General features: G+C 59.7%; 2 protein-coding genes across 3 annotated transcripts; one reads left to right on the top strand and one right to left on the bottom strand.

The window, feature by feature from the left end:
- Positions 1–47: 47 nt before the first annotated feature.
- On the bottom strand, positions 48–10,367 carry GAS8 (growth arrest specific 8). The gene is made up of 11 exons (XM_053271151.1): positions 10,246–10,367; positions 8,922–9,023; positions 8,203–8,400; positions 7,338–7,544; positions 7,123–7,177; positions 5,979–6,184; positions 5,212–5,379; positions 4,788–4,874; positions 2,881–3,090; positions 698–763; positions 48–372 (listed from the first exon to the last, which is right to left on the bottom strand). Exons 1-11 carry the CDS (start codon positions 10,246–10,248, stop codon positions 223–225), a joined length of 1,452 nt encoding a protein of 483 aa, XP_053127126.1. The 5' UTR covers positions 10,249–10,367; the 3' UTR covers positions 48–222.
- Positions 10,368–12,610: 2,243 nt separating this feature from the next.
- DBNDD1 (dysbindin domain containing 1) lies at positions 12,611–25,281 on the top strand. 2 transcript variants are annotated; one of them, XM_053271394.1, is made up of 4 exons: positions 12,611–12,884; positions 17,356–17,511; positions 19,201–19,341; positions 21,419–25,281. In XM_053271394.1, exons 1-4 carry the CDS (start codon positions 12,851–12,853, stop codon positions 21,574–21,576), a joined length of 489 nt encoding a protein of 162 aa, XP_053127369.1. In that variant the 5' UTR covers positions 12,611–12,850; the 3' UTR covers positions 21,577–25,281. The 2 variants fall into 2 exon arrangements, with proteins under 2 accessions (XP_053127369.1, XP_053127370.1); XM_053271395.1 differs by lacking the exon at positions 17,356–17,511 and having other exon boundaries at positions 12,645–12,884.
- Positions 25,282–25,373: the final 92 nt, after the last annotated feature.

The following is a 25,373-nucleotide window of genomic DNA, read 5'->3' as shown; positions in this document are numbered from 1 at the left end:
GGGGATGTCCCCGGCTGGGCATCACGAGAACGGAAGGAGAAGCCACGTCAACAAGGCCTTCTTTAATGCAGGGGAGGGCCTGGCCAGAGCGGCCCGGCCCCACTCTCTTCCCAGGGGGCTGCTGCCTTCCGGCCCTCCACGGCTGTCTCCGATCCCACGGCGGGCGCGGGAAGCAGGCTTGCTGGCGGCACACGAGGCTCTCTCGGAAGGGGCCGGGCCCGGCTACGTGGGGGTCGAGACCAGTCCAGCAGGGCCCTGGCCCAGCGTGTGGCCCAGCACGGAGGTCTCCATGGGCTTGAAGCCCAGGTTGTCCACGGGGATCCCAAAGGCCGTCAGCTTGGCCTCGTAGGTCCGCAGCACGTCGTTGTGTGCCTGCAGCAGGGAGGAGGAAGAGAGGAGGCCAGGCTGCTTTATTGCCACTCGGAGCAGAGCCCGCCCGGGTTCGCGGCTGTTTGCACGGAGCGGCGGCGGCGGCAGCGCTCCAGGGCAGTGGCCCAGTCTTCTCTGGAGGTGCTGCTGCCAGGGACCAAGCCAAGGCAGCACTTCCTCCCTCATGCTATCTGTAACTGAGGGGTGTGGAACTCCTTGCCACCATGCGCTGTGACCAGCACCCCCAGCCAAGGGCCCTGAAGACGCCTGCCCCTGCTGCCGCCCCCCCCCCCCCACCGCCCCAGTTCTGCCCAGCCCCAGGCCTGACCTTGCACACTCGGGCCAGCTCGTACTGCAGGTCCTTGATGGCGCTGTTCTTGGCATCCAGCACGTCCTGAAAAGAAGAAAGCCCTCCTGAGTGGGAATGCCCTGCCCAGCCGGGGAAATGGCCCCCGAGGGGGTTCTGCCCGAGAAGCGGACCTTCCCCGGCACGGGCTTGAGCTCGCTCCTGCCCTGAATACATGGGGGCCCTTCTCCCAACACGCCCCACCCCCCGGTTCCACAACTGCCCCCAGGCAGCAGCTGCGGATTCCGGAGTCTCGCTGCAGCCACAAAGGCAAAGAGGGCCGTTCTCAGGATTTTTCAGGATGTGGAAGCTAACCCAGAGTTGCACAGTGACACGACCCAATCCCAGAGGCGCAAGACACACACACACACACGGCAGAGAGGCGAGCAGCACTTGCCCTTCATGGCTCAGAGCCAGGCTTGCCAAGGCTCTCCTGGTCGCCAGCCCTGGGCTGGAGCCTCCGTGGCCAAGCCCCTCCAAGAACAAGGCGCTGGGAGCTCCCTGGGGCTCAGCGGTGGCCTCTGGAAGGAATCTGGCTCTCCGGTTACTGGCGCCAGCGCTGCCTGGAATGTGGAGGCTGCTCACCCCTTTCCTCAGGAGACATTCATGTCCATCCCTGGCAGGCACTCCAGAGACTGTATGGGTGTGTGTGTGTGCCTGGAGAGGGGGGCCCGCCAGGGTGCTTAGAGGAGACAGCGCCAGCTCCCTTGGAGGGTGACATCTGTCCTCAGACCCAAGGGCTGGCGGAGTGGACCCGGGGGATGCAGACAGGTGCTTGCTAGCCCTGCTCCCTGGCCACCTTGCAAAGGGGGTGCTTGGGAAGTGTGGGGAGCCGAGGAGACTGTTTTGGAATGGAGGGGGAGAGCCGGGGAGCCAGCCTCTGTGGGAACTCTGTGGAGTGCAAAGGGAGGAGAGGCTGCTGGAGCTGGGCGCCTCGTGGTCCCTGAGCCCCTTCAGCAGCGAGCTAGAAGCGTCTGACAGCCCCAGGAGGCCTCAGGCAGAGGAGGAGGAGGAGGGGTGCAGGGAGCTGGGAAGGCGGCTGGGAGCTCTCCCCCCCTTCCCACCTCCCCAGGAAACACAGCCCAAGCAGCTTTGCTGCTTCCGTTCACTGCCAAGGCCCATCCAAAGCCTTTGCTAAAGTCCTGGGGCCTGGATCCGTGACACCAGGCCAGCAAACTGGGCCCTGGAAATCGGAGGGATGTCACCAGCCAGAAGCAAGAGCGAGGCAGCATCAGGAAGAAGCTGCCCCTCTGACCACAGGGAGCCCCACGGCCCCCTCCTCAGTTCGCAGCTGTGTCTCCTGCACATTTCACCAGGCACGGCCCCTGCAGTTCACGGAGATGTTCACGGTCAGAAGGGCTTTGAAGGATGCTGCGCTCCGTGGCTCACAAGGAGCATGGGTGGTGCACAACCAGACATGAGGAAGGAGGGAAGGGCTCTCGGATGGAGCGCTCCTCTCCCGGAGACTCAGCCGTTCCACAGGCCTCCTTTCCCGGCACAAGAGGAGTTCCTGTGCCCCCCAGACAAGCTGCTCCGTAGGAGGCTCAAAACCCACTATTAACCCAGTTTGCTTCTTGGACGCGATCCCAACCACTTCCAAGGCATCTCTCCGGCCCCACCTTTCCCCCATCCCAGGTGCATTTCGCAGCCTGCCTGGCCAAGCCTTTGGCAATGCTGCCGCCTGCCCTGATGGCCCACAGATGGCTGAGGGCAGGAGCCCTTTCCTTTTCCTGCACTTTCACCCCACGTGACCTCCCCACCCTAGTCCAGAGCAGCTCCTCTGAAAGACTGCCTGGGTTTGAGCTTTCAATCCGCCACAAGGCCTTGGCGGTCCAGGAGTAGGGTTTGGGGGGTGGGGATGGGGGAGGAAAGACTTGGGCCACCCTGACTGGTATAGTTATACACCTGCCAGGTCCTGCCTTCTGTTTTGCTCCTGCTGCATGTGGTTCCTGATCTCTTTTGGCCAGCTGGGCTAAGCTCCTGGGGGGAAGGACGGCCTCTTTCCTCCCTCTCATGCAGAGTTTTGTCTAGGCCTTGCATGCAGCATGACAGCAACCTTTCCCACCCTCGCCCCAGAAGCATGAAGGAATCAACTCGGTTGTTCCTCCTGGGGTGTGTGTGTGTGTGTGTGTGTGTGTGTGCGCGCGCATCTGGGGGCACAGTACCTCCAGCTTGCGGGTGACCACGGTGAGGGCGCTGGGATCCAGGTTGGAGGCGGCCAGCACTTCATTGAGCTGCACGTCCTTCTTCTCCAGGATGCTGGAGAGGCCGAGAAGCTTCCGCTCCAGCAGCAGGTTTTTGAAGCCAGTTTTCTGCTGAACCTCGTTGATGGCTTTGGTGAACTTCTGGTACAGCTCATCACGCTCCTCCTGCACCTGTACAGAGACAGACACACCCACCAGCCCCGCCCCGGGTCAAGGAATGGGCATGGAGCAGGCCAGGCAGGAAGCAGGCGGCTGGGTCCACTACAGTCTTGACTTCCCTTTCTATGAAAACCTGGGTGAGGAATGCAGGCCTTCCCCAGTGGATGGCCAGCAAAATTTGCAGGCCATCCATTTTGCTGAAAAATACTGGTAAGATGGTGACATATACCACAGACTTATTTGTAGTGGGTGCTACTAAAATTTGATCACAAACTGCATACTACAAGTGAGTTGGTTCTAAAGGCAAGTATCATGAGTGATGATCTGAATGTGTTTGTGGTTTGAACTGTAGAGTCAGTTGTTTTTTTTATATACCCCATATGGTGTTAGGCAACTTTCTTGCTGTGCAATAGAGAAATATCACATCCAATTGAATTAGTTATCAATCCAGTGACTCATCTCCAATACCAGAAGTGCTGAGCAAGGAACACAATGTTCCCACGCCAAAAAGGCCAACATAAACCATGACCTGCCAGTCCCGTCCCCCCTCCGCCACTCCCTGGGGGGGCTCATGCCCTCCATCCACCGCCACCCCAAACGAAAGAGTCTGGCAACAGCACTCAAAGGTGTTGAGCATTTGGGCTTGGGTAAGCCCCCCAGAGAGGGCGCCGCAAAGCTGTGGAGCAGCTGCTGAAGACCCAACCAAGGAGGCAGGAGGAGGCCAGGCTGCCGTCCCTGCAGGTTAAAAACAACTCCTCAGTGTGGTTAGAAAAATGGCAGAGTGCCAGTGCAGATGTGGACATGCTGGTGCTGTGCTCTCACCCACTGCTTGGCTTCCAAGCAGGTATACTTGCACAGCTGCTCTACAATGCGCCTCTTCTCCCCTTCTCCAGAGCCAGTGGGACCTACAACCATCCCTTGTCCCCCTTTCAGGCCCAGGGAAAGGGCCACCTAGCAAGGCCTTGGCTCCAGGCCCAGCCGCAGGAGAGCAAGAGAAGGCTTGCAGGGCCAGCAAAGGGCTGCTGCTGCCTCGGCAATTGCTGGAGGCCCAGCCATGTGGGGGTGGGGGCAGCCTGGCCCATTCCTAGTTCATGAGGGTCTCCTCATTAGGACGTGTCTGCTGTGGCCTATTTCTGGAGGCTGCTTTCTTCACCAGAGGCAGCTAACGAGGTCTCAGATCAATGTTCAATTGCAAACACGCTCTGTGTCTTAATGAGGCATGCTGGGGAGAAAGCCCCCTGCTCTGGCAGGATTCAGTCCGCAGCCCCTCCCCGCCCCCAGCCCGGGACACAGGAGAACAGAGGGGAGAGGTGGGGAGCTGCTTTCTCTCCAGCACAGCTGCTGCCCTGGCTCCCTTCTGGCCCCAGTGGCGGCTGCAGCTGAGGAGCAGCTAGCAGAAGGTGTACTGCTGCCCAGCCTGGCCTCTCCAGGAATCCAAGAGGAGCCCCCCCCCCAGGGCCAAACCACAGGATTCACTGGGCCAGGAGGCTCCCGCCAGCCTCGTATTCAGTCCTTCCTGCAGAATGGCAGACATTTACAGAGCTGGCAGGAGACAGAAGAGACCTCCAGGCCTGCTGGTCTATGGCTCTTCCCTGGGGGGCGGGGGCGGCACTGCCAAGGGCCTGAGGGCAGGGGCTCCACTGGAGGCCCACAGAACAATGCTCCAGGGCCCAGCCCAGATCTCCCCTTCGCCCTGAGACCAGCCCTACCTTGCTGAACCTCTGCTGCAGCACTTCGTGTTCCCACTGGAGGTCCTTCAGCTCCTTCTGGGTGACTTTCAGCCGGGCCTGGGTGCTCTGGAGAGAGGAGGGGTTCAAAGAGCTGGTAAGGACTCCTGAGGCAGAGGAGGAGGAGGAGGGGCTGGGCAGGGCTGCGAGTGCGACACTGCAAGCCGGGGGGGGGGGAGGAGGGTGCAGGAGGTCCTAAAGGCACGTCTCGCTACCTCTCCAGGGCCCGAGCACCATGCTAATCCCCTGTGAGGGAAACACCAGTTGAGGGGCTACATCCATGCTGGTGCAGGCCTGATAAAGCCCTTCAAGACGGCTTCCTCACAAGCGGGTCCCTCTCGCCCCCCTACGGACAGGCTTCCAGACCTTCTATACAGCTGTGTGGTGGGCTTGCAGGGAGGCTCACCGCCAGCAAGGCCTTGTCCTTCTCATAGTGGGACAGCTTCCTCTGGAGCTCAGCCACTTCTTCACGGGCTCGCTGGAGCGGCTCCACCAGCCTCCTGTTCTGCAGCAAGACCTCGGCCATTTCCTTCTCCAGGTGGTCCTCTTTCTTCTTCATCTCCTCCATCTGCTCCTGCACTCCAGGGAGGACACAAAGAAAGCGAGTCCCAGAAACCTGTCCCCACCTTGCCAGTCCTGGCCAGAATTCTCCGGAAGTGTGCCAGAACTGGTTTCCACAAGCCCCGCAGGGGGCCCCCTTCCAGACCAAGAAACAGCTGTCCTGGGTCCTCTTGCACAGCAAAGGGCGAGCAAGGCTCCCACCTGAAACCCACTCACTGGACCGGCTCCTTGGCGTTCCCTGGGTCTGCTTTGAGGCCAACATGTTTAGGGCTGACACACCACAAACAGTTTCCAAAACAACCACCGAGGAGTCAGTTCCCCGGCTGCCTTGGCAAACCCCACACACGGCCTCCAATGAGGACAGGGCTTGGTGCCATCCGGCCGGAGCTCCAGAACCCGGGCTTGAGGATTCCCTCACCAGGGGAGTGTGTCCATAGGGGCAACAGCGACTGGCAGCAGACCCCCTTGGGCACTGGCCGTCTCCTACACACCAGCCAAGGTGAAAAGGACCCACCCATGCCCACCCTCCGCCTGACCTCCTGGTACCTGACTGCAGCAGCAGACTCCCTTGGGAGGCGGGTGCAGTGTGTGTGTGTGTGTGTGTGTGTTTACCTTGAGGGTGTTGATGAGCGCCAGGTTGTTCAGGGTGACGTCGTTGTAGTAGTTCTTGATGTCGCTGAAGGCCTTCTCGTGATTCTTCATCAGGGTGTTGATCTGGCCGTTCTTCCTCTCCTCGATCTCATGGATCTCCGTCTTCCGGCGCAGGTCCAGCTCATCACGCAGCACCCGCATCTTCTTCTCGTACTTGGCCTCGATCTCTGGGGGAGCAGTGCCCAGGGCAGACTGAATACCCCTCTGGGCAACCAGGTGATGGGACTGGGCATGCATAGAAGGCTGCTGCCTATGCTGTGAGAAGAGCGAGGTGGGTGTGCTGGCACCACGGGGTGGGGTGGGGGGAAGGCTCTAGGCTGACGGGGAAATGCCAGATCCCCCACAAGCACACCATAAAATTGAAACTTTGTCAGAGTGAAGGCTGATGAGCAGGGGAAGTCTTTCAATCCCCCGCCCCCAATTAATGGAAGAGGCCTACCAATGGCTATTCATTATGATGGCAGTATGGACCCTCCGCGTTCAGGGGCAGCCTGCCTCCAAATACCAGGTGGTGGGGACAAGCAAGAACCTGGATGGCCCCTGTGGAAAACAGGATGCTGAACCAGACGGACCTTCCTGGCTCTGAGCCAGCAGGCCTCTTCTGCTCTGAGCTCCAGGCATTCTGCAAAGCTCCCAGCAAAGAGGAACTCAAAGACCTACGAGGAGACGGAGCTCCTGTCAAGCAGAGAGTTCTCCGTCCTCGTTACAGCACTTTTAATTTGCCAGCTCACTGACAACGGTTATCCTGCAGTGCTCACCCTCACATGGCCTTCCAGGTGAGCCCCTTGGCCATTCCTTGGAAGGCACACGGATTATAGGTGGCCGCTGAAGCCCTCTGCAAGCCGACAGTCCCCACTACTCAGCCCCACGGTAAGAATGTGGGAAAAAGGGCCAGGAGCTCAGCTGCACTCACGGGGTTAGAAACATCCCTCCCACACACACACACTTCCCAGAAGGACAGGAAGTGGTTCTCACGCGGCTGGATACCAAGGGAGCCTGCTGAGCACCAAGGCTTCCTATGGAGTGGGAGCAGAAGGGAGGGGTGCTGAGGGCAGGGGAGGGTCCTTCCTGGCTCCAGCTCTTGGCTGCCAATCCCAGCACTGACCTTTCACCTGCCTCTCAAAGTCGTTACGCAGCCGAGTCGTGTCCTCTTGTTGTTTCTGCCAAAGAGAGGCGGCAGTGGGTCAGCAATCCGTCTTGCACATGCAGGAGGTGCCTCTGCCAAGGCTCCGGGTTCTGGAGCAGGGGAGGAGGCGGGGGTGCCCCTTGGCCCACGGGTTGCCCAGCAGAGTAGAGAGGTCAGCAGAGGTTCGGACATACCAGCCGCAGGTTCTTCACCACCATCTCGTTGGCCAGCTCCTGCTCCTTCAGCTCCACCTTCAGGGTGCGCATGTCCTTGCGCATCTCCATCTCCTGGGCTCGGTGGTCTTTCTGGGCCAGCTTCATGGAGACTGTACCTTCCGCCTTCAGCTCCGTGATGTTGTTCTGGTGCTCATACAGCAGGTGCTTGACTTTCTGCTTGTAAACCTGAGAAGGCAAGGAGAAACCACGAGGCATGGTTTGGAAAATGGGAACGGCAGAGGTTCTTCTCTCCTCACAATACTAGAACCAGGGGCCATCCTAGGAAGCTGGCTGTCCTGAAAAGTGGGACCAGCAAAAGGAAGTGCTTTTTCAAAGAGTGCATAATTAATCTGTAGAACTCTCTGCATGGGATGTGGTGATGGCCACCAGCTTGGGTAGCTTTAAGCAGTTTTAGTTTCTGTTTTATTTTTTATTTTATTTTTATTTTATTTTTTAAATTATTCATCCTCCAAGGAGCCCAGAGCGGTATACATGGTTGTATGTTGCTGTAAACCACCCAGAGATGGTAGTTTGGGGCGGTGTACAAATTATAATAAATAAATGAATAAATAAATCCCAGTAGCAGGGGAGCAATGGCGGGGGGGGGGATGCCTTCATCTCTTGCCTGTGGGCTTCCCAGAGGCATCTGGTGGGCCACTGTGGGAAACAGGAGGCTGGACTACCGAGGCCTTCTTGGGCCTGATCCAGCAAGGCTGTTCTTCGGTCCTTTAGCCCAGATAGCCTGTAAGCCTCATCCACAGTGGCAGCGGAATGACTCAACAGCCTCCAGGTGGAGGAGAGGGAGCCGCACAGCAGGGACCAGCCCCCCCCCCCCACGCCACACCTTGATCTCCACTTGGTGACGCTCTTCAGCCTCCTCCATTTCACGGTCTTTGTTGCGCAGCTCCGCCTTCTTCTCATCCAGCTGCCGCCGTGTGATCTCCCAAAAGGTGTGGATCTTGTCTCGCTCCAGCTGGAAGTAGTTGCGCTCCTCCCGCTCGCGGTCCAGCTCCTCCCGGATACGCCCAATGTGCTCCTCCAGCTGCAGAACCAAGAAGCGGCTCAGTGGGGAGCAAGCGGGGGTCCTGGGCGCCCGTCAGCACCACCGCTGGCTCTTTCTCATTATCCCTGTCCATTCGCTCCCCAAACCGAGCAACAGTTGGAAAGTGCCAAGACGAGACCTGCACCTGGAGAGCCCTTGAGAGGCAAGAGATCTCCTGAAGCATTTGGAACAACCCCTAGTCCACTTGAGCCCACATATGAGTCACTGAAATAACGGCATATTTTTCTTGCACGTGCCTCTCTTTCCCTCCCTTCTTATGTTATCTCCCTCGTGACGTTTCCTATATTGCAAAGGGGCCGTTTTCTATACTGGGGCAGGAGCTTGGTGCTGCCTACATAAATAATGAATAACAAACCCAGACTGGTTTCCCTGATAGCAACAGTGGGGAGCCAGAGCCCTTGTGCATATTCCCGGAATAAGCTTTCCTTCCGAGACGGCTCCCACACAGAGGCCCCTGTCAGGCGAAACCCCCCCCCCACCGCCCGCTCCCTGGTGCTCACCTGCTCTTTGGTCATGACTTCTGCAGGGATGACGTCCACTATCGGGGAGCCTTTCTTCCCCTTCTTGCCCCCACCTTTCTTTTCTCCTTTCTTTTTGGGTGCCTGTGGAGAGCAGAGAGAGGAAAACACTTAAAACACAATGGCGGCAAGGAAAGTCTCCTACTTCCCATTGACTGTGGGAAGTTTGTTTATTATTTGCTTGCTTATTTATTTATGCTGGGAAAAGTTTATTTATGCTGGGAAAGAGAAGACGGCCAGCGGCAAGGTGGATGGACTTGATCACGACAGTCATGAAGGCACCACTGAGAGACCTTCAAGGCCAAGCTGAAGACCGATCATCCTGGAGAGAATCTCTCTAGGTGGCCACTCAGAGTTGACACCAACTTGATGGCACTTAATCATTCAATCAATCAAATTTATTAATTATTATTTATTTATTATTTTCATTTTACTTTATTTACCATTGCATGTTTATCCTACTCTTCTTCCAGAAGCTAAGGATGGCACATAGGGCTCCCTGCTCTGCATTTTAGCCTCCCATCAACCTTATGAGGTAGGTTAGTCTGAGAGAGGGTGAGCCGCCCAAGCCTAGACAGCAAGCTTTACGGTGGGATTTGAACCCAGAACTCCTCCAGCCTAACCCAATACGCTACCCACAGCACCATCCTGCTTCTCCCAATTTTCTCCCAAGGTGACACTGCACGGTCCGACCATTCTGAATTGCTCCTGCCTGCTCCATGGGACCAGAGGAGTGATGCCCCGGGGACAAGGAAAGCATAGGAAAGCAGAGCCTGGATTATGGGGCAGGAGAGGAGAGGGATGGGGCTCAATAAAACCCACTACCCCCCCCCCAAAAAAAGCCTCCCCCCAGTTTCAGGCAAACCATGCCCCTCTTAAATCATTGCATTGACTTTTATTGCATATTGTTGTTTTGTTGAAAGCTGCCTCAAGCAACAGTCTACTGGAGGGGAGGGGCAGAAGCATTCCAAAGGCATGCAAATAAATAAAATAAAGGGGCTGCCCTCCAAAAGGGTGGGGCTGGAACCCCTCCTTCCCAAACTGGAGCACCCTGAAAGCAGGGGGGCACCCGTGGGCTGGGGGAGGGGCAAGGCTGGCTGGCACGAGGGCTCAGCGACGAGCTGGGCAGGGGTGCTGCTGCTCCTGAGCGCGTGCAGAGTGCATTCCCGCTCCCGCGTCGCCCAGCAGGCAAGGGAGCAGCCAAGCCCCGCTCGGCGGAGACCCAGGTTGCAGCTGACCGCCACCACGGCCACCCCCGCAGAGCAGGCCAGCCGGGCGGCCCCGGAGGCAGCGCCCCCCTCCTCACCATGGCGCCGGCAGGCAGAGGCGCTCCCTCCTCCTCCTCTCGCTCGCCCGGCCGCCCCCCAGTCGCCTCCGCGTCTCCCAGCAACCGCCGGCCAAGTCTCGCGAGAGCTGCAGAAAGCCCGGGCCCGCCCCTGGCAACCAGCCGCAGCCCTAGCAACCGGGGCGGGACAAGGAGGGGGGAGGCGGGGCCAGGCCTGGTGACGTTCCTCCCCCGGAGGCGGGGCCTCTCTCCAGCCCTCTGGCTCCACTTGGGGGGCTCCTGACCTTCACCTGCAGGCAGCGGCCTCCGCCTTTGCTGCTAAGCAGGGTCTGCCCTGGTCTGCATTTGAATGGGAGCACTTAGAAGAGGATGATGGGGCCGCTCTGGGAAGAGAGAGCATCTAGGTCCCAGGTCCCCTCCCTGGCAGCAGCATCTCCAACGAGACAGGGCTGGGAGAGAGACTCCTGCCTGCAGCCTTGGAGAAGCCGCTGCTGCCAGCCTGGGCAGACCATCCTGAGCGAGAGGGACCAAGGGTCCTTCCACTTTCCCCAGCATTGTGGACTTCTCCAGGGAGCTGGGTCTTCTTCGCATCACATGGCTGAAGTAGGATAAACCATCATACTTGAGCCTGGTCATTTGTGCCTCAAGTGAAAATTCTGGATTGATTTGTTCTATGATCAGTTTTTTTGTTTTCCTGGCTGTCCGTGGTCTCCTCAAAAGTCTTCTCCAGCACCAACCTTTAAAAGCATCAATACTTTTTCTATCTTCTTCAAAGTCCAGCTGTCGCATCCATAGAGTGTCATGGCCACAACCACTGTCTGGACGTTTCTAATCTTTGTAGGTATAGACACGTCAACGGCATCGAAATATCCTTCCCGAGGCCTTCATTGCAACCCTACCAAGTGCTAGTCTGTGCCGGCACATTTCTTGACTGCTGGACCCTTTCCTGTACTTTACCACGTACTCAGTACATGGCAGCTTCCTACATCAGAAGCTCATGCTCAGCACGGCACCCTGACTGAGGGCCTCTCAAGAGCCCAGCGGAGGGCCACACCAAGGGCCCCCTTCATTCACGCTGCCCAGCTGTGCCCCCCTGCCCCACTGATAGGGCGCCATCACTGCACAGAGTCCTCCTTCAGCTCCGATGTCTTGGTTTGCGAGGCCTTTTCATCTGCAAGGGTTCTTCGACTGGGGTCCTCCTCAGATGCTGTTGGACTACAACTCCCGTCACCCCCAGCCACCACATCTGGGGACCCAAGTTTCTGAAGCCCTGACCCACACCATATGGGACAGGAGGCCGATATGAGCCCTGGAGCGGAAGGGATGGTCTCCACATTGGCCCAGAGGTTTGCCCTGTCGGAGAAGGTGGGAATCCCCAACCTTCCCTCCTCCCCAGAGCTGGTTGGACTACAACTTCCATCACCCCCTGCCACAATAAGGCAGCTTCCTGTGTAACCTCTGTAAGAGTGCCTGCTTCTGGGGTGGGCATGCATGCTGGGAGCTGGCCAGAGGTGCTGGATGTCTGAACTGAGAGGCGCTCAGCCTGCGGCAGGCCACCCCCTCCGCCCCAGCAGTCCCACCCTTTCTTGGGGTGCAGAAGAGCCCCAGAAGGATGGCCCTGCCGAGCAGAGCTGAGCAAAGGCTCGCCCTGGCCGGCAGCCCCTCCCTGCCGCTCCCTGCCTCCCAGCCAGGGGCGTAACTATAATAGGGCAAGGGGAGACAGTTGTCTGGGGGCCCACTGCCTTGGAGGGCCCCCCAGAGGCAAGTCACATGTCTGAGTCTCCCAGTCATGCACCCGCCAGGGCTTCCTTCAGTTGTATTCATCCTCCGAAATTGATGTGAGTGTTAAGACCTGGAGCTACCAGAACAGCATGTCTTTCTCTAGAGCCATTAAATGTCTTGCATCGTCCACAATTTATAAAACCCTTTTAAGAATAATGTAGGGCCCATTTTTAAATCTTGTCTCTGGGCCCACTCCAACCTTGCTACGCCCCTGCTCCCAGCAACTGCTCTCAGGGCCGGCAGGAGCTCTCCAAGGGCTCAAGGTGCCAAGAGGGGTCTTTCTCTCCCACCTGGAGTGGGCAGGGATTGGTCCTGGACTGTCCTCATGCAGCCTAGGGCTTCCCCACGGACCTCGGGCAGCGGCCACCCAGGCGCCGACCACGGGGGTTGCCCTGGCATGCCCCTAATTGTGGACATGGGACGGGGGTGGCGCTTGCTTCCTCCGCGGCACTCTGCGCGCGCTCAGAGGCGGCGTCCTCGTCTGCTTGCTGCTCCGGAGGCTTTGGAGCCAAGGCCGCTGCGGCGGTGCTGAAGGGACGGCCTGCCGGTGGCTGCTCACTGCCAGGCAGCAGCGCCCCCCGCCCCCCCGCCTCGGCCAGGGCCAGCCAGCCGGAGCTGCCTGCGGGGCGGGGTCTGGGCTGCTCGTCGCGCCGCTGCCCGCCTGGGCCCGCTCCTCCTCTGCCTCCGCCTCCGCCTCCTGCTCCTCCTCCTCGCCGGCGATGAGCGGCGGCGGCTGCTGCTGCTGCGGCACTGGGCAGCGCTGCGCCCGGCCAGGCGGCGGCGGCGGCGGCGGCGGCAGCGGGAGTCTCCGCAGCTGCGAGGGCTGCAGCAGCTCGGAGGGCGAATGGAGGCGCCGGGAGGGGCCGCGCCGCCCCCGGGTAAGTACCTGCCTGTCCAGGGGCCGCCCGCGGCAGCCTCAGACCCCCCACCCCGCGGGCAGCTGCCTGGGGTGGAGGAGGCCGGTCGGCGCCCTGACGCCACGGCGAGGGGCTCCGGCTGCTGGCGGACCGGGGCAGTGGGGAGCCTGGAGTTCCTCGCGGGGGGCAGGAGTCAGACTGGACGCGGCTCTCTCTCTCAGGACGCCCCGACGGGAAGGTCCAAGCTGGGGGTCCTGCCTAGCCAGCCTCGCCCGGCTTCCGCCACCGAGATGCTGGGTTTGCGGGTGGGGAGCTGGGGCGGGCACTGCAGGGGCAGAGAGATAAGTCCCCCCCCGGCCCCGGGACCCCCCTTTGCTTTGGCTGCCTCTGCGAGGTGTGCCGGGCGGGCGACTCTTGGAAATCCCCCCACCCTCTCCACAGGCAGCTGCTGCTGGCGGGGGGGAAGCAAGCCCCCTCCCCTAGGCGCCAGGCAAGCGGCAGCAGGAGCTGGGGGGGGCGGGGAGGCAGGCGGTGTGGGGCGTGTCCGTGGTGCACGCAGTGAGGTGTGCCTGGAATGATGCCGCCCGTGGCCCGTTGAGGGGGGGGGCACGTGTGGATGCGTGTGAAGGCAGGGCAGCTGTTGCTGTGGGGCTGGGCTCTGGGGTGCTGTCACTTGGTGAGGAGGACCCAGTGGCCTGTGGGGTGTGGCAGCCTTGCTCTGGGGGCGCACCGCTGTTGCACTTGGAGCTGACTGGGGGGGCAGCAGCGGCCTTGCACGTCGCCGGAGGGAGGGGGCATCGATCCACGGGGCTTGCGCATGGCAGCCTCGCATTAGGCATCTGGGCAAAGGTGCCCCCGCATCACAACTTTGCTGAGCCATGTTCGAGAAGGATGCCCCCCCCCCCAAGTCCCAGGGCTGGCACAGAGGTGGGATTTTGCCTGGGAGGGCAGAATCCCACCTCTGCAACCCAGAACATGGTCCACCACCAGGTGTGCCTGTGTTCTGAGTGGCAGAGAAGGCTGTATCCCACCTCTACCTGAGCCAGACGGGTTGGACTAGTACTCCTACTCCGGATATTTATATGCCGCTCTTCAACCAAAGTTCACAAAGCAGTTTACTAAGAAAAACAAATACATAATTAAAAAGGTCCCCTGTCCCCCGAAAGGGCTCACAATCTAATAGGAACAGAAGGCAGACTCCAGCCACAGCCACTGGAGGGATGCTGTGCTGGGGGTGGAGAGGGCCACTTGCTCTCCCCCTGCTAAATAGGAGAGAACCACCACTTTAAAGGGTTTCTCTTTGCTCAGTTAGCAGGGACACCAGGTGGGCACCTGTCCTGGCCTCCCAAATCAACCCCTTGCATCTTGAAAGAGTGTGGAGCTGAGCTATGCATGGTCGACTACAACACCCATCATCCCCAGCTGCAATGGCTAGAGGATTATGGGAGTGGTAGTCAGCAACATCTGGGAATCCCTGTTACAGGGAACACTGCGCCAGCAAGGTGGCTGCCCTTAGACCATGCTCTGGGCAGGTGGGGCTTGTGGGATTAATCAAGGGCTTTCCTACCCACCCACCCCCTGCATTTGAGTACTGGCCCCCCATCTGATAAGGCGGAGGTTGCCAGCTGTAGCAGCTCTCACTGTGGGCATCCCCACCTTTGCTGCACCAGACCTGCAGCTCCCAACCCTGCCGGCAAAACGGCCTGGAACTCCTTCCCTGGAATATGAGTCAGCGATTGTGGGAATATCCCAGATTCTCCCAACTAAAGCCCCTTCCTGTGAGGTGGGACTGAGCAGCGGAGGCTGATGCCCGATGGGAGAAGGATGGGAGGGCAGAGAAGCAGCCGCGGCTGGAAGCCAGGCCGCTTAAACAGGCGAGGACGCTGGAGCCCTTCCACCCTTCGAAGGGCTGGCCGCGATCCAGAAACCATTCAGTGCACCGAAGCTGGGAGAACGGCGGCCGGTTCTCCCACTGTTGCTGCAAAGAGGTCACTGGCCATGTGGGAAACTCAGCGCGCGCGCGCGCACACACACACACACACGGTGCCCTCTCCTCCCAAGGAAGCTACCCTTGCAGATGGTACTGAATGCCCCACTGCCTAGAAGAGAAAGGCAGAAACACGGGGCCCATCTCAGGGGAGGAGAGAGAGAGGAAAGCTGGTCCCACGGTCGCAGCAGCCGATCATGAACTGCCCCCCTGGGGAAGTAGGGTCAGCCCCGGCTTGCATTTGGGTGGAGGGCTGCACCTGTGAGCACTGTCTGCTGTAAGAGATTCCACCGGGAGGATTGGGCCACAGCTCAGGGGAAGAGCCTCTGCTTTGCAGGCAGCTTCCTTCCCTCCCTGGCAGCATCTCCTGGGCGGGCCGGGAAAGACTCCTGCCTGGGACCTTGGAGAGTGGCTGCCAGCCAGTGCTGAAAGTGCCGAGCTCGGTCTAAGGCAGCACAGCTCCCTCTGACATGCCGAGGAGCCTTGCTTACTCAAGGACAGGCAGCTGCTCCTCTCACTAGAAATCCCCGCATCGCGCGCGGACTCCCCTTGCGCTAAGCGGACTAAATGGAAGCCACCGTGCTAATGGGCTGGCTAATCCCACGCTGCCCTCAGGCTGCAGAGAGGCTGCTCCATTTTCCATGGCGTTTGTGAGCTCCCCGCTCTGGCTCACTGGAGGGGTTGGGGGGGAATGTTTCACCTCCGTCTCTTGGGAATCAATGACAAACTCTTTGTCCCCACAAGGCACACTGTGTGCACTGCGTGTGCTGGGCAGAGAGGAAGAGGAGGTGGCGGCACCATGGGAACTCCAGAACACTGTACTCGCCCCAGCTGCCACAGCAGAATTCAGGAGGGCACAGACACGCATATGCAGAAGCGCCACACCAAAGCGTCAGCAGCCGCGCACACGCACCCAGCACACACACTCTCTCGTTCCCACCTGCTGCAAGGACTGAAGGGCCTCTTGTCACAGCACTTGCGGAGATCCCCTGGGCCAAGCCGCAGAGATTCTTCCCGGTGCTGAGCAGAGGGGCAGCTGAGCTGGACCAGCAGCATAGCCCCTGTTTTGTGCGGAAAGTGACCCCCCCCCCCCGTGGAAACACTCGCCAGAGTCGTAGAGATAAGCCGGAGGGGAAGCAAGCCCATTTGCCGGAGAGGGGCTCTTTTGTGGGCAGGGAGCCATGGCGTATGGACGAGCGAGGTTCCCAAGTGGGGGCAAAAGGCACCAGCCCTGCCAACACGTCCAGGCGCAAACACTGCATGGCTGGGTGGCTGGAGAAGCCACAGCAGAGGAAGAGCCCGTTTATTCTCTGAGCCTACCCAGGAGGAATGTGAGCCAGCAGGGCCAACTCTCTGCTTGCCACCTTGGGGCGGGGGCACAGAGGAGGGATTCCCAGCACGACTGCGCTGCCCTGTGGTGGGCCCTGGTTGGCACAGGGCTGGGGCAGGGGTGGTGTGTGGCCCTGGCACAGTGGATGTGCCCGAGAGAGATCTCCCAAGCTCGGTGGGGAGGGCCCTGCCTCTGCCCTCCGTGAAAACAGAGTGCTGGTGGTCCTCCGTCCTGGACTGGGCATGTGTCGGGAAGGGAAAGGGCACATCAGAGCATATTGGACCTGGGCGCATTGTGCACAGAGCAGGGACTAGCCCCAGGCTGGCATCAGCGGGCAGCCGGCTTGTTGTTGGGACCCTAGGCTGCTTGGCCCGAGTGTCTCTCGGAGGCTCTCCTGGGTTCTTGCATAGCGCCGCTGCCGGCAGGTCTGCCAGCCACTGGGTTCGGCACTGGTGGTCATGGGAGGACATCAGAGCCACCCGTGGCCCACGGCCAGAGCTGTAGGCCTGGCTGCATCTTCCTTGTCCGGACAGGCTGCCTTTGTCTGCTCTGCCTGCCTGCCTGCCCTGCCGCATAGGCTGCTCTTTTGTCTGTGCAAACACAAAGGCTCCCCCTGCACAAGAGCAAGGGAGTCCTTCCTTCGCCCGGGGCCCTCCGCTTCTCCTCCATACCCGGCGCTGGGGGCCCCTGGAAGGAAACGGAGCTTGTCTTTGACACACAGCAGCAGCCGAGGAAAACGAAATAAAGTTCAAATCTCCCACTCACCTGCGGCTACTGAGGCCCACCCAGCACCCCAACAGAAGAGCAGTGTGGTTCGTTCTTGGGGGCCCCCCAAATCTCTTTGACTGCAAGTCAAGTGGGCATTGGGGGGCCCCCAAGAACGAACCTCACTGCTCCTCTGTTGTGGTGCCGGATGGGCCTCAGTAGCCGCAGGTGAGCCGGAGGTTCAAACTGTATATCATTTAACTTTTGCAGTGGTCAGTACGGAGCCATAAGAAGTTGCAATGACTTGCTATTCCAGCAGCTAGTTCAGGGGTTGAGTCTCTAGATGTTGCTGGATTGCAGCTCCCATCACTCCACTACTATGGCTGAACACACACACACACACACACACACACACACACACACACACACACACACCGCCATTAAATAAAGGCAACCCTTTGTGATTTCAGAGCTGATGAAAGAGGCCCAGACGCCGGAGGAGCGAGCCACCCCCATCATCGTCCCCATACATGGGCTGGTGGAAGAGTCCCGCAGCCCACCTGCAGAGGAGGCGGGAGGGGTCCCCATCCCAACATCAGGGCTGCTGCAGGTTGCAGAGCGCAGGCGTGAGTAGCACATTGGAGAAAGGGGGTTTACTCCTGACGCCGGGATCTGGCAGAGTCCTTTCCAGACCCTGCTTCTTAGCTCAGCTGGGCCCCATTGAGGACAGAGTGGCTGGGAAATGTATTTCACCAGCCGCAGTCTTGTGATCGCTTGAAGGGTGCACATTATGCATTTGTATTATTAAAAACATTGTTTGTCCATGATAAATGTTCCATGTTATCCTGAGTGCTCCAACATCTGTTTCCAAGCACTTGGAGCATACAGGCAGCAGTCTGACAACTGCCCTCAACCACGTGCGGCCCAGACGGAGGGAGGGGCAGCAGCCCAGCTGAGAGTTTTATGGCCATCAGTGGCACACAGAACTGACTCCCTGGGACCACCCGATTCCCAGGAGCAGGAGGATTCTGGGCCTTAGAGCAAGCAGGGGAACTGCCTGCAATTTCCTCCCCCAGGGATTCTCAGCCTTGGGTCTCCACTGTGGCTGAATTCCAATTCTCACCATCTCCAGCTGCAACGGCCTTCACCAAACACAGCTGGAGTCAGGAATTGGGACTGGATGGATCTGCAGGGTCTCTGTGGCAACAGACACCTTCGGAGAGTGTGAACAGTTTAGCAAGGGTTGCAGTCTTGTAGGTTTCATCTTACAGCATTTGTAAGGTAAAGTGTGCCATTGAGTCGGTGTCGACTCCTGGCGCCCACAGAGCCCCATGGTTTTCTTTGGTAGATTACAGGAGGGGATGACCATTGCCTCCTCCCACGCAGTTTGAGATTATGCCTTTCAGCATCTTCCTATATCGCTGCTGCCCGATATAGTACCAGCGGGGATTTGAACTGGGAACCTTCTGCTTGTTAGTCAAGCATTTCCCCGCTGTGCCCTTAATTTATCAAAACAACACATGGTAGCTTGCAACAAAGTTATAGGACAACATGATCAAAGCACAAAAATAAAAATGAGAATAATGACAGCCGAACCACGCAAACTGTCAAGACAAACCAAAGCAAAGGAGTCCCAAAACCATACCAAACCCATCACCTCCCAATCACTGCAACATCCAAGGGCCAAGAGCAACTAAGCCACCTCCAAAACCAGAAGAGGAAAGCCACCTTTGAAGTGATGAAGGTTCCAGGGGTGGAGCTTGATGAAAGAAAGCCAAGCCAAAGATAGCTGCTCTTTTTCATCCCACTCCCTCCAGCCTCACTTTCAAGGACCGAGTCAGATGCAGGAGGGAGGAATGCAGGAAGTCCAAGAAAACTCATTGGATGATCAGCTGGGGCCCTGCTCTGGCTTCTTCCACAGAAGCAGGACCTTTTCAGCAGTAGCCCCAATACCCCGAGATCCAGACAGCCCTCTCCCTCTTTCCCCAAATCATTTAAAAATTCTTTTGTTCCAGAAAGGCCCCTGGAAATAGTAAACAGGAATATGCAATCTGATTTCTGCTCTCCCCTGCTCTGTACTGATCCCTTTGGATTTTGCGGTGGTTTCCGTTGATTAATTTGGGGTTGGGCCCTTGCTTTAATTGTGTTTAGGTGGCTATGTAGCTGCTGATGGACGACAGTGGTAGATAACTGTCTTGATAAACAAATACATAGAAGATGTCTTTTAGATCTCTTTTAGACAATGCAGCTGCCCGTAGACTCCATGCTGGCAGACTTTGAGTGGCCTCTTTTCCTCTCTGACTGCTTCTCCTCAGAGCCCTTGAGTAGCGTCTCTTCCCTTGAGGTGCACTTTGACCTCCTGGACCTAACTGAACTTACAGACATGTCCGACCAGGAACTGGCAGAAGTCTTTGCTGACTCAGACGATGAAAACGTCGCCAACGAATCCCCAGCTGGTAAGTTGGCCATTCGATTGCTTCTTAAGCTGATTATATCGCAGGAGCTTTCTCAGTCGGGGGTCCCCAACCTGTGGCGCTCCAGATGTTGATGAACTGCAAATTGTGGCTGGGGGTGATGGGAGCTGTAGTCCAGCAACATCTGGAGCACCACAGGTTGGGGACCCCCGACTGAACGAAGTGGCATCTACGTGCATATGGACTGAACAATAGCTCTGACAAAAAAAAAGCCAGATCTCTAGTTTAGAAGATGCACCATCTTAAAAGAGGGACTGAGTCCCTCCTGCTTGTGAGCACCTTCTCTAAAGTGGTGCCTCTTGCATACAGTTCTGCAAATCCTTGTATTTAAAGAATACTTTTTAAAGATAAGATAAGTTACAAAGCGAAGAGGCCAGAGGGAAGTTGCCTTGCTGCTGTCCCAGAGAGCGCACTGCCCACCAGCCTGGATCTTAATAGAAAGCAAATTAAAAGAAATGCAAAGCATGGCAACTTGCAGAGTTCCTTACAAGCCCACCAAGTGTGTTTCTGCATGCAGGTTCTTTCAATTGCCATGCCTCCAATTCCTAGCATCCAATGAATGTTTTCAAGGCCAGTGTTCAGCGCACAGGAGTCAGGCTGGGAGACCCAGTTCCTCCCCAGCCTCATTTCCAGTGGTGCTCTTTGGACCAGACTTCAGGGATAAAGTCTGGTTTTCAGTACTGGGAGGGGGCCTCCAAATGTCCCGGGGGGGCGGCCTCCCTGCAGCTCCTCGCCGCCCCCAAACCCACCCTCGCCATGCTGCTCTCTTCTCCTTTGTGCCACCGTGTGCGCGGCCAGGGGGTGGGAGCCGTGCAGGCCTTCTCTGTGCTGCCAGCGGCGGTGGCTAAGCCACTGGTCCCACCGGGGAGTGGGCCTGCTGGAGGGCTGAGCACCGGCCAGCTGTTCCCATGCGCTTGCGCAGTGCAGGTTCCGTGTGTCACAAGTCCGGGGGGGGGGGGGGCCTCCAAAGGCCTTCCAGTCTGAGCTTCCAAAATGCCTAGGTGCTGCTGATCTCCCAGCGAGCAGGTCTGATGCTGAAGGTGTGTGTGGCTGGCTGGCAGCCCATCAGCCCAGCCCCGTTTTGCTGGCTCATCACTCCAGGGCAAAGTGGAGGTCATCGGAGCGCCTGAGCATCAGGTGACAGCATGGAGCAAGGCCAGGAGAGAGAGAGAGAGAGAGATGCTTCTCCTCCTTCTCCTCCTCCTCCTCCGAGCATGCAGGTCGGGCTGGGTCCGCAACTCGTTCAGCACCCAAATCGCAGCGCTGTGAATCACCGCGGACGGCTGTCTCAGAAAGTGGGGCAAGTCAGCTCGGAGGTTCCTTGTTTGATCATCGCGGAAATGTCAAGCCATCCCTGGGGCCCCCTTGTTCCTCCGCAGTCGGCGGTGGCGGGGATGGCCTCATTAGCCGCTTGCGGAAGATGCTCAAGCCCTTGCTCCAGGGAGGGGGGCAGCCGCTGCAGCAGCCCCCACCCCTCCCAGAGCGGCCGCAGGAAGAGCGGGGTGGGGGTGGCTCTGCTCCTGCTAAAAAGGGGGCATCTCCGGGGGCAGCCGTGGCTGGCAGAGATGGGAGGAGCGCGGAAATCAGCCTCCTGGGCGAGAAGCTGTGAGGGGAATCAAGCAGGCAGTGAGGAGGGAGGGAGACCCTGGCTGGGGGTGGGGTGGGGAATGCTGCTTTCATGGGTGGGCAAGCCACAGAGCAGCTCAAAACACAGGGGGAGGCCCAGGCAGGAACGCAGGAAGCTGCTGCCTCTTGGCCCATCTGGCTCAGGACTGTCTACACTGACTGGCAGCAGCTCTCCCAACCCTCCCAGGAGATGCTGCCAGGGACTGCACCTGGGGCCTCCTGCATGTGCCCCAGATGCCCCACCCCCAAGAGGTGGCAGCCAGGGGTCTCCCACCCAGGCACGGGCCATTACCAAGGCCTGCTCCATCCGCTTCGGCAAGGTGGCTGCTGCCCCAGGTGCCCCTTGGCCATGCTCTGGGACCCCCCCCCCCCGTCTCCTTGGCAGAGACCTCAAACTCCCTCCCTCCCTCCCTCCCTCTCCCGCTCTGCACAGGTCCGCATCCACACCCGCATCCGGGCTACCTGCGCTCCCCATCCTGGACCCGGACAAAAGCCGAGCAGGGCCGGGAGAAGAAGCACCTGAGTGACTCGGAGCTCCAGGCCGGCAAAGTGGACACTTTCCTGATGACGGTGGAGAAGCCAAAAGAATGACGGGGGGCGGCCGGCGCCCAACCCCCAGGCCGCCCACGTTGTTCCCTCTTGCACTAACCACAACTTCCAGGCCATTTGTGACCTTAAGAGACCTTCATTCCTGCCCGGCCCACTCCCAGAACAGAACCCCGGGACCTTTGCACGTGCTGCCGGAAGTATGACTCCCTCGGGTCCTTCCTTCCCCTGAGTTACATTTGCCAACGGAGAACCTCCTCCTTCTCTGTGCCATTCCCAACAAGGAGGAGAGGCGCTGTCTAGGGCGGGGTGGGGGGGCGGCTGGTTCCCCACCATCTCCGGGCAGCCCTCCCTCGCCCTCTCCTGCCCCCTCTGAACGAGCAGCAGCGGCCGTGACTGAGCAACCGAGGACAAGCCTAGCCGTGTGCCTTGAGAACGGGGGGGGGGGAATCCAGGCCAGGGCAAAGAGCCCCGTGATACCAAAGGAACCGAGGAGGGGCAAACCTGGCACCAGTTCCAGGGATCTTGCAAGACTCCAGGGAAGCGTCCCCCGGCCCAGAACAGCTCCAGCCCTCACTTCTGAAAAGCACACGACTCTCTTCCTCCCAGTCGCCTTAACTGCTGCCCAGGCTTTGCTCTAAGCACACCGAATTCTGGCCTGGCAGGGCTTGCTAATGCCCGGGGGGGGGGCACACCACAACACCACCCCTTTCGTAAGAGGAGCAGCTCTGCTGCCTCGGAGAATGTGGCAAACCCTGCAGCCAGCGGCAGGGACGAGCAGCCCAGTGCCTGGACGTCTGCTGGCCAAAACGGCTTCCGGAGGGGAGCGGAAAGGGACGGCGGGGCAGCAGAAGCCGGGCAAGAGCAGGGGCCAAGCAGCCCAGCGCCGGGTGCTTCCAAAATGTCCTCTTGCCAAGCACGAAGGTCCCCACAGGTGGTGTGTGAGCCCCAAAGCTGGCAGAGGCTGGCATTGTGCAAGTCCTGCAGCAGCATCAGGGCGCCAGCTGAGAGCTGCAAGAGGGTCAGCCGAGACCCGAGTCTTCCTTGCCACGGGTCCCTCCTCCTGAGCCTCCCCATCCTTCAGCCCCACTGGCGGAGGAGGCCCTCGCTGCCTCGGGGACTCCACGGCCTCTGGACATCGACGGGATCTGCCGCCCGGCGTGCCTCCCCTCGCCTCCCCAGGCCCCGGCTTCGTCTTCTTCTTCGTGGCAACAGAGAGGGAAGGCTTTGGGCGAAGGCTGAGCCCAGCCTCAGGAGCAGGCCGACTCCGAGGGCTGCATCCCCACCGCCGCCCTTCTCAGACAGGAAAAGGCCCGGGCGCAGCAGGGGGAGCAGAGCTGGCCTCCCCCAGCCCCTCGTTGACATGGCTGGGTCCTCTTCCGTGGACAAAGGCCGCTCCAGGCAACACACCTCCTCGTGGTCAGCTCACTGCGGCTCCCATGATGGGGCACCGGCGGGTCACTAAGCCAGGCTAGAGCAGAAGCTGGGCCCCCGTGGCCCGCTGCTCCCCCAGAGGAGGGACACCTGCCCAACTCCCAACGCCTGCAGAGCCGCCACGCAGCCCTGCCCCACCGGAGGCAACCGTCTGCACAGCCTCCGACGCCGCTTCCGCCTTGGGTGGGGCTGCACGGCGCCTTCGTGGGCTGGGCCTCTCGGCCAGTGCTGGTCCCCATGCCAGGCTGATCAGCGGGGACTCCGCCTGCATCCTCTGCCCTCTCTGGTGACCAACAGGGCCGGTCTTCAGCAGCACAAGGGCACTGGCCCCCTGGAGCGAGGGGGAGACGTTGGAGGCCCACAGCTAGAGAGCCACCCCCCGCTCCCACCCCACGTCCCCCCCCAGCATCAAAACCGCCACCGCCCTGAGCCCCCTCTCTGCCTGAGGAATGCTGTCCTTGCAGGCCAGAGTGCACGGGCCAGCAGAAGACGGCTTCCAAGGGCCACCAAGGAGCCCTTGGCAAAAAGGAGGAGGGGACTCGGCGGCTTGTCCAGAGCTTCGCGGCCCAACGGATGAGCATCTGCTGATGGCAGCACAACCTCAGCTGGCAGCCGGCTGAAGCGGAAGCGCTGCTGGTGTGTATCCCGATGCCCAGCGCGGAGACGCGAGCCACCCCAGGGGCTCAGCGAGAACAGCAGCTGCTCCCCCAGTTAATCCTTTGCTTCCCCGGTCACCGTCAGCTGTTTGCAGCGAGGCTTCCAAGCCCAGCACCTTTCCGGCTGATGGAATCCTGCGGGTGGCTTGTCACGTGGACACCAGCAGCAGCCCCGGGCCGGCCGAGCCCCTTTGCCAGCTGAAGCCGGACCGGCCAGGCTGGCAGCAGCTGGAAGGAGCAGCCTCTTCTCCTGGAAGAAGCGAGTTGGTGAGGCAGGGTTTGGGTCGCCACCCGCAGAACAAAAGATTGGTGTCAGGGAGACACCAGCTTGGCACTGCCAAGACCCCGGAGGCCAGGGGGAGAGAGACCAGCCAGCGGTGATCAGCTGGGCTTCTCTCCCCCTCACCCCTGGGACCGGTCTCCGGCTGGCTGAAGAAAAGAAGCTCCCCGAGGGGGTGCATCTCCCAGGTGGCGCCCTGCCGGTTGCTGGGTTGGCCAGGTGCGACTGAGCCGTGGGCCTGAGCTCCTTGCCCAATGCAAAGCACAATCCCCGGGGCCTCACCTTGTGCGTACGTGGGAGACCCACCAAGGGAGGCAGCTGCTCCCTGGGCTCTGCACTCTGGAGGCTGCCAGCAACGGCCTCAGGGAGAGGTTTTTGGTTTTGTGTTTTTTTGAAGCCACAGAACCAAGTTTCCTAGGAGGAGCAGGAGCAGCAGTTACTAGGGGGAGGCCTCTCCCCTTTTCAAGCACACAGGCCCACCCAGAGGGGCTCCCACGGGGCCTTCTTCACGGCAAGCTGGCGAGACAGGCTCCGAGCCACGGTGAAGATGGGGAGGGAGCCCAGTGAAGGTCCAACGTGCCATTCCTGGTTGCACAGGCTGGGAGCCTCTGCTCAAAGCCCGGGCAGTGACTGAGAAGGCAAGCTGCCCACTCAGCGGAGGGCCCGGAGGCCCCTCCAGACACCCGGGGCGCCTTGGCAGTCTTCATCTGGGCAGCAGGGAGCAGCCCAAGCCTTTCTGCAGGCAGGCACTGAGAAGGGGGCCTGAAGGAACAAGGCCCCGCCCGGAATCCACTGCTCCCACCAGCCCCTGCTTTGGGCACAGCAACGGAGCTGCACGCGAGGCAGAGCCAAGCAGCCACCCCTCGGCAAGGGAGTTGGCTGGCACAACGGGGTCGTCTCAAAGGGGCAGGGAGGGGCTGGAAGTCGCCTGATCATGGCGCGGCACGTTCTTGAAGAGCAGGTCCGCTCCCGGGGGTCTGGGTTCGCCCCCCCCCCCCAAGTCACGGAACCCATGTGACTTGCCCAACGTCTTAGCCGCTTCTTGCCAACTTCTTGGGCAAGCTCCAAATGCCAACTTCAAAATGCCAACTTCTTGGGCAAGCTCAGGACTGAACGCCGCCGTGCTCCACATCAGATCAGCACCCCCCCCGTTTTGTCTCTCTCTCTCTCATACACACACACACACACCCATGTGTATTCCAGACGGGGGAGTTTGGGACGTGCACCATGCATTTACTCTGTGCCGATTTGCAGCTGCCTCCAGATCAGGTGCCATCAGCTGCCGCCGCTGCTGCTGCAGAACGGACCCAGCAAAAGACGACCTCTGGCCGGAACTCCTGGCTGCTGTATGGCTGAACCATTAAAGCCCCAATGACCCTGCTCTCTGCTTGGTTCTTAAGCAGCCCAACACACACCACATGCACCACCCCACAGCCCGTGTCTCAAACACACGCAGTTGCCTTCCCACGCCC

Source organism: Hemicordylus capensis, chromosome 9, assembly GCF_027244095.1.
Source record: "Hemicordylus capensis ecotype Gifberg chromosome 9, rHemCap1.1.pri, whole genome shotgun sequence".
Classification (NCBI taxonomy): Eukaryota; Metazoa; Chordata; class Lepidosauria; order Squamata; family Cordylidae; genus Hemicordylus; species Hemicordylus capensis.
Note: the sequence above shows the minus strand (reverse complement) of the source record. Positions and strands in the feature narration are given on the sequence as shown.